Raw genomic sequence first — 15196 nt, 5'->3', positions numbered from 1 at the left:
CCAGATCCCTGACTGTGGGGACAATGAGGGGACCCAGACCAGTCTAAGCTGTGGTGGACCAACCAGAGGCTTCAGGAGAGGAAGGCTTTAACGCCATTGGCGCCATGAACATACACTGCTGTCCACGTGACACCAGACTGCTCTGACACACTCCTCCTCAGCGCTCTCTCTTCCTCCCCTTCTTTCCCCCCCCCCCCTTTCCCAATAACGACATCTATAAAACACGCCCACAGAGACTGACTTACGTTTCCTAAAAAGCTATATCTGGATTCCAGGGGCTGGGATTTCTGTTTGGAATTAGGAGTTGAGTTGGGGAACGGAACGCTGTGATACAATTATCGTAATTCCCCCTACCCGTCCGCTGGCCTCGTTTTTCCCAGTGAGTCCCAGAGGTACCAACCAATGGAGAGACGGAGACGAGAGTCAGGATAAAGCAGCCGAGAAGTTAAGCAACAAAAAAAACTGCTGAGTCGGGCAGGGTTGGAATCTGGAATTGGGTCCTGTGAAGGTTTTGCTTCTCTGACGTATCCCCCAGCCTAGAGGAGGAGTCTGCCTAGCAAGAATCAGACATAATATCTATTGTTTACACTTAACAAACAAAAAAAACTAAACTACAGCAACTGCAGCTAGTCTAGGCCGAGCTACGTCACTGTGTGGAGAATTTGAACCAATAGCAGGGTTATTAGGATTGGGATTGTAACCATGACGAGCGGATTGAGGTTTTCCGCTTTGCCCATGGGGCCCTTGGTGTTCCTCAGTCTGCTGGTGACGGCCCGGGCGCTGGAGTTTGGCGGGGCACCCGGCCAGTGGGCCCGCTACGGGCGCTGGGAGGCGGGCTCGGTGGGCGAGCTGAGCTTCAGCCTCAAGACCAACATCAGCAAGGCTTTGGTGCTCTATCTAGATGACGGCGGCAACTGTGACTTCATGGAGCTCCTGATCGCCGGAGGGCGCCTCCAGCTGCGCTTTGCCATCCACTGTGCCGAGCCCGCCACTTTACACATGGAAACCCAGGTCAACGACGACCGCTGGCACATGGTGCTCCTCACCCGCAACTTCCGCGAGACTCTGCTGATGGTAGACGGCGAGACCAAGATGGCGGAGGTCAAGTCCAAGCGGAAGGAGATGGCGGTGGTCAGCGACCTGTTCGTGGGCGGCATCCCGCCCGACGTGCGCCTCTCAGCCCTCACCTCCAGCACGGTGAAGTACGAGCCCCCGTTCCTGGGCCTGATCTCCAACCTGAAGGTGGGAGAGACGCCCCCCACCCTGCTCAACAGCCAGGGCATCCAGAGTGACATGGAGTACCTGTGCACCAAGCAGAACCCCTGCCTCAACGGAGGTTTCTGCTCCATCCAGTATGCCGAGGTGCACTGTGACTGCACGCACACTCGCTACAAGGGGAAGTACTGCAAGGAAGGTAAGATCAGGAGCTAGCTGAATAGCTAATACCCTTTCTTCTAATGCTCCTTCTTAGCACGTTCCCAGAAAAATAGAGACGTTCAATCTCCATCTCTACCACCTCAATTTAATTGTATTGTTTGTTTATTTAGCTTTTTATGTGTTTTGAGATTATTTTCTGTAATGAAAAGCGTTAAACAGAATACATTATTATTATTATTAACTATGGTGAATGCATAAACAGGCCAGCTCAATACAGTTCGGTTTGGCTCGGGATTCGTTCAGTATGGTGAAAAGGCCTTAGCATAATATACTGTAGGTAAAAGCGCTAATTCCTTAGCATACTGTACTGTAGATAAAAGCGCTAAGTCCTTAGCATACTGTACTGTAGGTAAAAGATGAGTTAGCTGACTCGCTAACATAGTGTACTGTCATCATCTTCAAAGCAGAGCAAAGGCAGCAAGCCCCCAATGCTAATGTTTATGTATTATTCTAATGCAATCTTGTCTTTGACCTTTGGAAGTTTCCCGGATAGAGTGGAAGCTAGTGACTCACATTTTGGGAGTAGGCCGTGTGTGATGTCTACATTGTGGATAATGTACAGTAGTGGGGAATGTAGGCTGTTGTTCTCTCGGCACAGACGGAGATGAGTGTGATAAATGAACTGAAACAGATGGAAGTGATGTTCCTCATCCTTTTGTTTTATGGAGGGGGGTCCTATGGAAACATGGTGGAGATGCATGATACAGGCTGTTGCTGCCTTTTCTCTGGAAAGTTCCCCTCTTTTAATGCTCAACTTAATTGTTCAACTGCAAAAGGAGACGTTGCTTGTTTGTGAGGTTTGAGACGAGAAGTGTTTTGTTAGAGACTATTTCAACGCATGTATGGATTATATATTTTTTGTTGTTGTGAGATTTTATTTTCAAAAAGTAATACAAAACATACAACTGACAACAAACATCAATTACATCACACCTGCCCAGACCCACATGCTCATGTATGGCCTATATCTGATATAAGTAAACTTATGCCTTGACATTGCAGGATGTGGTAAACTAAGGTAGATGTCTACACTCCCCCTTCCTTTTCCCTCTCTCTCTTGCCCAATCTCTCCATCTCTTCTCTCTCTCCTCCATGTCCCAAATGTAATTTCTCCCCCTCTGTTTCTCTCTGCCCTCGCCTGCATTTTCTTTTGGAATCTGTTCCTTTCCTGCCAGATTATGTCAAAGTCTGTTGACTGTAAAATCTCTGCCTCCCGCTCCTGTCTCTGACACATCTCATCGCCTGATCTATCTGTGTTTTGCCTCTCCTCTGTTCGCTTTGTCTCTCTGTTTCTCTTCTCTCCGTTCTGTCTCTCTCTCTCTCTGTTCATCCTGCAGCGTTTCCTCTGCCCAGCTAATATCTCTTCTCCTTCTTCAGGCTATCTCTGCTCTCTGTCTCTCTCACCCCCACCCCTGTCTTTCTCTCTCTCTCGCTCTCTAGCTCTCTCTCAACAGTTATCTCCCTCTCTCCCTGCGCCCTTTCTGTATCTCCGCCTCTCTCTCTCTGTTTTTCATCCTGTATGCATCCGCCTGTGTCGCTGGCATTTGCTTGCCTTTGTTAATTTGCATTTTCAAACAGAAGTGTTTACATGTAGTAATTTCTCTTCTAACCAGCCTGAATTTTACTACTATTCTTGACAGTAGGCTATTATTATATTCAGATAGCTAATATGCTTCTGGTGGTCATTTATAATCGATGGGGCTCAGAGATCCTCCAATATACACAGTATGATGAAATGCCTTGTAATTTGGGAGATCAAGTCAACTATTTAGAGTTAGTCTATGTGCAGTCTTAATTTACCAACAAGATCTCACGGTTTGACCACTTTGACTTCAGATTCCGATGTTTAACCAATTTCCTCAAAACGTTAAATTTCAAAGTTGCTCCAAACGTCATATTTCTAAATGTTTTTGACACCCTGGGTTGCTCCTCATGCTTAGCTTCATTTCAAATATCAAATATAAGTTAAGGGTTAAGGTTTTGGATAGGGTTAAAACATAAAGTTTAGGCATTGATTCCAAATGGTTAAAGATCATTTAAAAAAAAATTGTGTCAACCACTGGGATTGAACACACAACCTTCGAATACAGAGTCATGGGAATACATCCATCCACCACCCCAGTCCACAAAAACATAGCAAAAACCCAAGCCTACTTGATGGTAATAGCTCTCACTGTTGCCCCTCGTCGCCGGTTTTGAAGGCATATCCTGACGTCCTCAGGACATGGACTAACTTCAAATTTCAAAGTCAATCTTGAGCAATCTGGCTGTAATTTATACCCCCCAAAATATGGTGTTCAGGGCTGAGCTTCACCAGATCTTATTTTTTCTTGTGATATCAAATTGCGATATTGTCTCATCACTGCAACTCCCCAACAGGCTCGGAGAGGTGAAGGTCGAGTCATGCGTCCTCCAAAACATGACCCGTCAAACCGCACTCCTTAACACCCGACCGCCAGCCGAACCAATGTGTCGGTAGAAACACCATTTAACTGACGACCGAATTCAGCCTGCAGGCGCACAGCCTGCCACAAGGAGTCACTAGACAGCAATCAGCCTAGTAATCAGCCCAAACCCTCCCGTAACCATTCTGGGCCAAATGTGCACCGCCCTATGGGAATCCCAGTCACGGCCGGTTATGACACAGCCTGGGATCGAACCCAAATCTATACTGACGCCTTAAGCACTGCGATGCAATGCCTTAGACCGCTGCGCCCCTTGGGAGGTGTTTTTGATGTTTCAAGGCCTGAAGATGTGGCTACTGCATAGAAAATCCATCTAGTCTGTGCAGTCGCTGAAGTGGGCAGTTTTGCAGATCTAAAGTACATGTCAGTCAGCATTTAGGCTGTCATTAAGATCAAAGTTGTTGTGATGTACATCTTTTCAGCATGTGTTTGACACAGTCTTAGTGTGTGTGGAATTGACCAACTCTTTCCCATCTCATACACACGCACACACACACACACACACACACACACACACACACACACACACACACACACACACACACACACACACACACACACACACACACACACACACACACACACACACACACACACACACACACACTGGTCTGACAGTCGCCACTCCCTCTCTCCCTGCTGAGAGCAGATACAGCCTGGCTTTTGGCTAAATTGCGGAATACCAAAGCCATGCCACTGTGACTGCTGGAAACATTTGTCATTTTCAAAAAGATAGAGGGAGAGAGAGACGGAGCATGGGCGAGCGAGAAAGACAGGAGAGAGAGGGACAGAGCAACGATGAGAACGAGAGAGAAAGACAGAGCAAGGAAGAGAAGAGAGGGGGAGAAAGAAAAAGAGAAAGGAAGGGGGACTGAGAGAGCGACAAGGGGATAGAATGAGGGAGGGAGACAGAGAGAGAGACAAGTGAATAGAATGATGGAGAGAGGCAGAGAGAGACAAAGGGATAGAATGAGGGAGGGAGGCAGAGAGAGACAAGGGGATACAATGAGGGAGGGAGGGAGGCAGAGAGAGAGACAACGGAATAGAATGAGGGAGGGAGGCAGAGAGAGAGACAAGGGCGTAGAATGAGGGAGGGAGGCAGAAAGAGAGACATGGGCGTAGAATGAGGGAGGGAGGCAGAGAGAGAGACAAGGGGATACAATGAGGGAGGGAGGCAGAGAGAGAGACAAGGGCATAGAATGAGGGAGGGAGGCAGAGAGAGAGACAAGGGCATAGAATGAGGGAGGGAGGCAGAAAGAGAGACAAGTGAATAGAATGAGGGAGGGAGGCAGAGAGAGAGACAAGGGCGTAGAATGAGGGAGGGAGGCAGAAAGAGAGACAAAGGCGTAGAATGAGGGAGGGAGGCAGAGAGAGAGACAAGGGGATACAATGAGGGACGGAGGCAGAGAGAGAGACAAGGGCATAGAATGAGGGAGGGAGGCAGAAAGAGAGACAAGGGGATACAATGAGGGAGGGAGGCAGAGAGAGAGACAAGGGGATATCATGACAGAGGGAGGCAGAGCGAGAGACAACGGGATAGAATGAGGGAGGTAGAGAGAGAGACAAGGGGATAGAATGAGGGAGGCAGAGCGAGAGACAACGGGATAGAATGAGGGAGGCAGAGAGAGAGACAAGGGGATAGAATGAGGGAGGCAGAGCGAGAGACAACGGGATAGAATGAGGGAGGCAGAGAGAGAGAGACAAGGGGATATAATGATTGAGGCAGAGAGAGAGACACGGGGATAGAATGAGGGAGGCAGAGCGAGAGACGAGGGGATACAATGAGGGAGGCAGAGAGAGAGACAAGGGGATATAATGAGGGAGGTAGAGAGAGACAACGGGATAGAATGAGGGAGGTAGAGAGAGAGACAAGGGGATGGAATGAGGGAGGCAGTGAGAGACAACAGGATAGAATGAGGGAGGCAGAGCGAGAGACAATGGGATAGAATGAGGGAGGTAGAGAGAGACAACGGGATAGAATGAGGGAGGCAGAGCGAGAGACAACGGGATAGAATGAGGGAGGCAGAGAGAGACAACGGGATAGAATGAGGGAGGCAGAGCGAGAGACAACGGGATAGAATGAGGGAGGCAGAGAGACAACGGGATAGAATGAGGGATGCAGAGAGAGACAACGGGATAGAATGAGGGAGGCAGAGAGAGACAACGGGATAGAATGAGGGAGGCAGAGCGAGAGACAACGGGATAGAATGAGGGAGGCAGAGAGAGACAACGGGATAGAATGAGGGAGGCAGAGCGAGAGACACCTGGATAGAATGAGGGAGGCAGAGAGAGACAACGGGATAGAATGAGGGAGGCAGAGAGAGACAACGGGATATAATGAGGGAGGCAGAGCGAGAAACAACGGGATAGAATGAGGGAGGCAGAGCGAGAGACAACGGGATAGAATGAGGGAGGCAGAGAGAGACAACGGGATAGAATGAGGGAGGCAGAGAGAGCATGAAGAAGATATTCATTTGGTTTGTGTTAACTTATTTTGGCGTTGTTCTTTTGTTTGAGAACTGATTTGATATGTAAATTGGGTTATTATTTCTTAGCGCCAGTGCAGTCGGGTATTTATTCCTTTTATCTAACATGCTGGTTAAAATGTTAATTTCTTTAACAAAAATACAGACAGAAATGTGTGTATTTTGCCAGTAGCTTATATTTTCATATTTTTTAACTCATGAAAGTCATGGTAAAAATTTTAACATTTACAGTTTTTTTTACACGTTGACGTTCAAGAACAGCAAAACAAATTAACCTATTAAAAAGTTAATGTCTCAGAAAGTTTCTTGAGTGGATAATGGAGAAAGGGGCTGGATGTGTCTGCTGCCATCAATTCAAGTCCCATTGGTACTTTCCCTTCCTGTCTTTGCATCGTACATGAGCTCATGAATAGAAGGTCTGGGAGCTGCCAAGCTTTGATGTAGTTGTCAGAAGATACCATGAGAGAATGCAGGCTGACATAAAGAAATGGCCTTCAAGTCGAAGAGAAGAAAGGGAAAGATGGAAAGGAGAGGAGGAAGGGAGAGATTGAAGGGGAAGGGAAATAAGGAAAGGAGAGGTGGAAAGGAGAGAAGGGAGAGAAGGAAGGGAGAGAAGGAAAGGAGAGAAGGAAGGGAGAGAAGGAAAGTATAGATGGAAAGGAGAGAAGGGAGGGAGAGAAGGAAAGTATAGATGGAAAGGAGAGAAGGGAGGGAGAGAAGGAAAGTATAGATGGAAAGGAGAGAAGGGAGGGAGAGAAGGAAAACATATGATACCCAGAATAATAAACCACATCATACCATACAAGTAACACATTCTGCTTCTAACACACACATGAAGAACACACACACGAAGAATACACATACATATACACACATGAATAACACACACACACACACATGAATAACACACACGCACACATGAATAACACACACACACACACACACACACACACACACACACACACACACACACACACACACACACACACACACACACACACACACACACACACACACACATGAAGAACACACACAAAGAATACACATACATATACACACATGAATAACACACACACACACACACACACACACACACATGAATAACACAAACACACACATGAATAACACACACACATGAATAACACACACACACACACACACACACACACACACACACACACACACACACACACACACACACACACACACACACACACACACACACACACACACACACACACACACACACACACACATGAAGAACACACACACAAAGAATACAAATACATATACACACATGGATAACACACACACACACACACACACACACACACACACACACACACACACACACACACACACACACACACACACACACACACACACACACACACACACACACACACACACACACATGAATAACACACACACACACACACACACACACACACACACACACACACACGCACACACACACACACACACACACACACACACACACACACACACACATGAAGAACACACACACACGAAGAATACACATACATATACACACATGAATAACACACACACACACACACACACATGAATAACACACACACACACACACATGAAGAATACACACACACGAAGAATACACACACACGAAGAATACACATAAACACATGAAGAACACACACACACACACACACACACACACACACACACACACACACACACACACACACACACAAAGAATACACATACACACACACACACACACATGAAGAACACACACACACACACACACACACACACACATGAAGAACACACACACTCACACAAAGAATACACATACACACACACACATGAAGAGCACACACACACACACACACACACACACACACACATGAAGAATACACACACAGGAAGAATACACATACACATTCACACATGAATAACACACACACACACACACACACACACGAAGAATACACACACATATGCGCACATGAAGAAGACACCCACACACACACATGAAAAACACCCACCCACACACACACACACACACACACACACACACACACACACACACACACACACACACACACACACACACACACACACACACACACACACACACACACACACACACACGCACGCCCACAGTCTTCATACACACCCACACAGTACTCACACACACCTGGTGACTGTGGGGGTGGCAGGAGCCTCGGGAGGGGACTGTGTATGTGTGTGTGTGTGTGTGTGTGTGTGTGTGTGTGTGTGTGTGTGTGTGTGTGTGTGTGTGTGTGTGTGTGTGTGTGTGTGTGTGTGTGTGTGTGTGTGTGTGTGAAACATGTGATGTGTGTTCTTCATGTGTGCGTGTGTGCGTGTGTGTTCTTCATGTTCGTGCCCTTCCTGTTAACCAATCATTTCCCGGCATTTCAAGCATCAGAGGTTCTAATTAAAAAGGGTCACCTGTATGGGCCATTGTTTTTATAATTGATGGTGACCCTGGCTTTTCTCCAGATAACCCCCATCTGCAGCGCCAGCTCTTTGGAGTCCTCAGTCTCACTACACAGGGTAATTAGAGGTTAAATGAGCTATGGCAAAATGGCCAACCTGATATTAATACTTTCCCTCCATGGACAAGGAGCTTAATGTGTATAGGCCCATGGCTAGGAAAGGAAATGTCTGCTGAATATCAATCTCCTCACCTATCAGGAAACGATCATGATATCAGCCATCTTGTTTCCTTGATCAATGAAAATGTGGAATGCATATTTACCAGACAATCTAATCCACAGCAATTTGCTCAAGGGTAAATTTTTCACCTATTCGTTTGGGAATTCAAACAAGGAACCTTTTGGTTACGAGCCCAACGCTCTTAACCACTAGGCTACCTATAGTGTCTGCTTAAGATGCATGATCCATCGTCACAGTTCAAGGTTTGATCGCTTGATAATCAAAGAGTGTTGCTGTAATTGCAAAAAATGAAATCCTATTTGTTGTCTGCTAAACTAAAACAGATGATGGCCTTGCATTAAGTGCTTGTGCATTGTCAGTGTAAGGGAAAAGGAAGTCTAGGTGATTACTGTGCGACTTCCATAGATGTAATTATGATATAATCATCTATGTTTATAGATTCATGGTAAAATGCAAAGTGAGATGACATAGCGGATTTACCAGTTATTAGGGCAAGGAAATATCTGTGTTAGAAAATGTATTTAGAAAAATATTGGAGAATGTACAGTAGACTCTGGAATGTCAATTTGTAGTGTCTAACCATAGTCAACAAAAGTGCAACATATTTGAATAAAACATCAATTACTTCTTGAACAGCAAATGGATCATTCTATTTCTACTTGCAGAAAAAACACTCATAGGAAATGACATACAATGCCAAAAAAATCTGTTCAAATCACAGTAAATCCCCATTCCCAGCCCATTCTCCAGCTGTACAGTGCTATCTCACACAATCCAGAGGAGGCAGGTTGAGTCAGCGGGCGGGAGGCGCTCCTCCAGTTGGCAAGCTTTGTAGTTGGTGTTCAAAAACAGCTGCTTCGCTCGTTAACAATCACTTCTCTCTAATTCGGTCTCATCATCACTTTTTATCGTACAGCAGACCCTGGGTCCCTGAGGAGCCCTGGAGTTAACTGCCACTGCCCCTGCACATCGGGGATGGAGACCCCATGCTGCCACTACCTGGAGTTAGCAGTATAGCAGCTATGCGGCATGCAAGGAGCAGAAACAGCTTGCTCTTAGCCTGTGGAATATATTTTAGTGATTGTATATACTGAACAAAAATATACAGTACACACAACACAGTACACAACAATACACACAACATGCAACAATTTCAAAGATTTTACTGAGTTATCCTTTCTAGGACACGTGTTCCGCTAGCGGAACCCCCCCAACATTACGCTGAAAAGGCAGCGCGCGAAATTCAAAAATATTTTTTTGAAATATTTAACTTTCACACATTAACAAGTCCAATACAGCAAATGAAAGATAAACATCTTGTTAATCTACACATCGTGTCCGATTTTTAAAATGTTTTACAGCGAAAACACAACATATATTTATGTTAGATCACCACCAAATCCAAAAAACACACAGCCATTTTTCCCAGCCAAAGATAGCTTACACAAAACCCAGAAATAGAGATAAAATTAATCACTAACCTTTGAACATCTTCATCAGATGACACTCATATGACATCATGTTACACAATACATTTTTGTTTTGTTCGATAATGTGCATAATTATATCCACAAATCTCGGTTTACATTGGCGCCATGTTCAGAAATGCCTCCAAAATCTCCGGAGTAATTACAGAGAGCCACATCATATAACAAAAATACTCATCATAAACTTTGATGAAAGATACATGTTTTACATATAATTAAAGATACACTGGTTCTTAATGCAACCGCTGTGTCAGATTAAAAAAAAAACTTTTGTAAAAAGCACACCATGCAATAATCTGAGACGGCGCTCAAATATAAATAACATTTCTCTGCCATGTTGGAGTCAACAGAAATACGAAATTACATCATACATATTCCCTTACCTTTGATCATCTTCATCAGAATGCAATGCCAGGAATCCTATTTCCACAATAAATTGTTTTTTTTGTTCGATAATGTCCATTACTTAAGTCAAATTAGCAACTTTAGCTAGCATGTGTAGTACACGTGTCCAAACACTGGCGCATGTGAAGGCAAACGTCGGACGAAAACTTCAACTGTGAGAGACGGAATCTAAAACAAAAATCCAGAAAATCACATTGTATGATTTTTAAGTAATTCATTTGCATTTTATTGCATGACATAAGTATTTGATACATCAGAAAAGCAGAACTTAATATTTGGTACAGAAACCTTTGTTTGCAATTACAGAGATCATACGTTTCCTGTAGTTCTTGACCAGGTTTGCACACACTGCAGCAGGGATTTTGGCCCACTCCTCCATGCAGACCTTCTCCAGATCCTTCAGGTTTCGGGGCTGTCGCTGGGCAAAGCGGACTTTCAGCTCCCTCCAAAGATTTTCTATTGGGTTCAGGTCTGGAGACTGGCTAGGCCACTCCAGGACCTTAAGATGCTTCTTACGGAGCCACTCCTTAGTTGCCCTCGCTGTGTGTTTCGGGTCATTGTCATGCTGGAAGACCCAGCCACGACCCATCTTCAATGCTCTTACTGAGGGAAGGAGGTTGTTGGCCAAGATCTCGCGATACATGGCCCCATCCATCCTATCCTCAATACGGTGCAGTCATCCTCTCCCCTTTGCAGAAAAGCATCCCCAAAGAATGATGTTTCCACCTCCATGCTTCACGGTTGGGATGGTGTTCTTGGGGTTGTACTCATCCTTCTTCTTCCTCCAAACACGGCGAGTGGAGTTTAGACCAAAAAGCTCTATTTTTGTCTCATCAGACCACATGACCTTCTCCCATTCCTCCTCTGGATCATCCAGATGGTCATTGGCAAACTTCAGACGGGCCTGGACATGCGCTGGCTTGAGCAGGGGGACCTTGCGTGCGTTGCAGGATTTTAATCCATGACGGCGTAGTGTGTTACTAATGGTTTTCTTTGAGACTGTGGTCCCAGCTCTCTTCAGGTCATAGACCACGTCCTGCCGTGTAGTTCTGGGCTGATCCCTCACCTTCCTCATGATCATTGATGCCCCACGAGGTGAGATCTTGCATGGAGCCCCAGACCGAGGGTGATTGACAGTCATCTTCAACTTCTTCCATTTTCTAATAATTGCGCCAACAGTTGTTGCCTTCTCACCAAGCTGCTTGCCTATTGTCCTGTAGCCCATCCCAGCCTTGTGCAGGTCTACAATTTTATCCCTGATGTACTTACACAGCTCTCTGGTCTTGGCCATTGTGGAGAGGTTGGAGTCTGTTTGAGTGTGTGGACAGGTGTCTTTTATACAGGAAACGAGTTCAAACAGGTGCAGTTAATACAGGTAATGAGTGGAGAACAGGAGGGCTTCTTAAAGAAAAAGGTCTGTGAGAGACAGAATTCTTACTGGTTGGTAGGTGATCAAATACTTATGTCATGCAATAAAATGCAAATTAATTACTTAAAAATCATACAATGTGATTTTCTGGATTTTTGTTTTAGATTCCGTCTCTCACAGTTGAAGTGTACCTATGATAAAAATGACAGACCTCTACATGCTTTGTAAGTAGGAAAACCTTCAAAATCGGCAGTGTATCAAATACTTGTTCTCCCCACTGTATATCCAATAACGTCCCAACCGGAGCATTTCTTCATGTCTGTAAAAGTAATGGCACACATTGCATTCCATGACTCGCGTGCGTGACTAGAAACTACCATTCTTAAAAAAAAAAAATTAAATATATATTTTTTTAAATGTATCCCCTTTTCTCCCAATTTTCGTGGTATCCAATTGCTAGTAATTACTATCTTGTCTCATCGCTACAACTCCCGTACGTGCTCGGGAGAGACGAAGGTCGAAAGCCATGCGTCCTCCGAAACACAACCCAACCAAGCCGCACTGCTTCTTAACACAGCGCCCCTCCAACCCGGAAGCCAGCCGCACCAATGTGTCGGAGGAAACACCGTGCACCCGGCTCCCTTGGTTAGCGCGCACTGCGCCCGGCCCACCACAGGAGTCGCTGGTGCGCGATGAGACAAGGATATCCCTACCGGCCAAACCCTCCCTAACCCGGACCACGCTAGGCGACAGAGCCTGGGCGCGAACCCAGAGTCTCTGGTAGAAACTACCATTCTGCCAGACCACTGAGTCATTCCCCTCCCATCCGGTCCCACATCACACTAGAGGCTTCATTCCACGTTCTACTGACTGTTGACATCTAGTGGAATGCGTATGAAATGCAAACAGATCCATAAATTACAGGGATTTGAATAGGCAATGACTTTCACATCGACCCTTTTCAGAATTTTCACTTCCTGTTTGGAAGTTTGCCAGCCATATGAGTTCTGTTATACTCACAGACATAATTCAAACAGTTTTAGAAACTTCAGCGTGTTTTCTATCCAAATCTACTAATAATATGCATATATTAGCATCTGGGACAGAGTAGGATACCGTTCAATTTGGGCACCAATTCATCCAAAAGTGAAAATGCTATCCCTAAAAAGTTATAGTTCATATAAGGAAATCAGTCAATTAAAATAGATTCATTAGACCCTAATCTATGGATTTCACATAACTGGAGATACAGACATGCATCTGTTGGTCACAGACACCTTAAATAAAAGGTAGGGGCGTGGATCAGAAGACCAGTCAGTAGCTGGTGTGACAACCATTTGCCTCATGCAGCACAACACATCTCCTTCACATATAGTTGATCAGGCTGTTGATTGTGGCCTGTTGAATGTTGTCCCACTCCTCTTCAATGGAGGTGCGAAGTTGATGAAAATTGGCGGGAACTGGAACACGCTGTCGTACACGTCAATCCAGAGCATCCCAAACATGCTCAATGGGTGGTGACATGTCTGTAGAGTATGCAGGCCATGTAAGATCTGGGACATTTTCAGTTTCCAGGAATTGTGTAGAGATCCTTGCAACATGGGGCAGTGCATTATCATGCTGAAACATGAGGTGATGGAGGCAGATGAAGGGCTGGGCAATGGGCCTCAGAATCTCGTCACGGTATCTCTGTACATTCAAAATGGCACTGATAAAATGCAATTGTGTTCATTGTCCGTAGCTTATGCCTGCCCATACCATAACCCCACCGCCACCATGGGGCACACAGTTCACAGCGTTGACATCAGCAAACCGCTCGCCCACACAACTCCATACACGTGGTCTGCGGTTGTGAGGCAACTTGAACGCACTGCCAAATTCTCTAAAACAACATTGGTCGTGGCTTATGGTAGAGCCATTAACATTCAAGTCTCTGGCAACAGCTCTGGTGAACATTCCTGCAGTCATCATGCCAAATGCACACTCCCTCAAAACTTAAGACATCTGTGGTATTGTGTTGTGACAAAACTGCACATTTTAGAGTGGCCTTTTATTGTCCCCGGCACAAGGTGCACCTGTGTAATTACCATGCTGTTTAATCAGCTTCTTGATATGCCACACGTGTCAGGGGGATGGACTATCTTGGCAAAGGACAAATGCACACTAACAGGGATGTAATCACATTGGTTCACAACATTTGAGAGCCATTAACCTTATGTGTGCATGGAACATTTCTGGGATCTTTTATTTCAGCTCATGAAACATGGGACCAACATTTTACATGTTGCGATTCAATTTATGTTCAGTGTAGTATCTTTTTTACTTAACAGGCTAGTTAATGAGCACTTTGATATTGACATACTGTATACTGTGTAGAGCTGGATTGAGAAGGCACATTAAGTTGTCTATGAAATTGGCGCTGTACTCATTTTTACCTCAATTTGAACCTTGAAGTGAAACATGGATCCATAATTCCAACAAACATATCTGCTGTGGTTCCCAATGTGGTCCAGGCGGCGAGGGGGTCTCCATGGAAACATGGCGAGAGACGGGGCTAAAAAGCTGAGGACGTTGAGGAGACTCATACATCACGATGATAACTGCGCTTTAACCCCACCGGCAACCGGAGGAGACCCCCGTCGAATGATTGATGAACTCACAATTACCTTTTCCTGTATGCATAAATAAATGTGTTGCTAATGAGCAGGGATGTAGACTGCTGTTCTGCGTAGAGGCCCGGAGGTAGCTATACGCTCCGTGATAACCTTATCGCCATCGTCATCCACCGCTTTTCTGTTGTCTCTGATGGTAAATGAGGCTCTGACTAGCATGAGAATCTCTCTGAATCATTTCCCCAGAACA

General features: G+C 45.3%; 1 protein-coding gene across 1 annotated transcript in view; it reads left to right on the top strand.

Moving 5' to 3' along the window:
- Window positions 1-702: 702 nt before the first annotated feature.
- The window catches only part of LOC120049488 (neurexin-2-like), a 68852-nt gene continuing 54358 nt past the window's right edge, over window positions 703-15196 (top strand). Inside the window, exon 1 of the mRNA XM_038995752.1 lies at window positions 703-1414. Coding sequence (XP_038851680.1) covers window positions 703-1414 — 712 coding nt within the window. The remainder of the gene's footprint in view (window positions 1415-15196) is intronic.

Source organism: Salvelinus namaycush, chromosome 6, assembly GCF_016432855.1.
Source record: "Salvelinus namaycush isolate Seneca chromosome 6, SaNama_1.0, whole genome shotgun sequence".
NCBI classification, from domain to species: Eukaryota; Metazoa; Chordata; class Actinopteri; order Salmoniformes; family Salmonidae; genus Salvelinus; species Salvelinus namaycush.
Note: the sequence above shows the minus strand (reverse complement) of the source record. Positions and strands in the feature narration are given on the sequence as shown.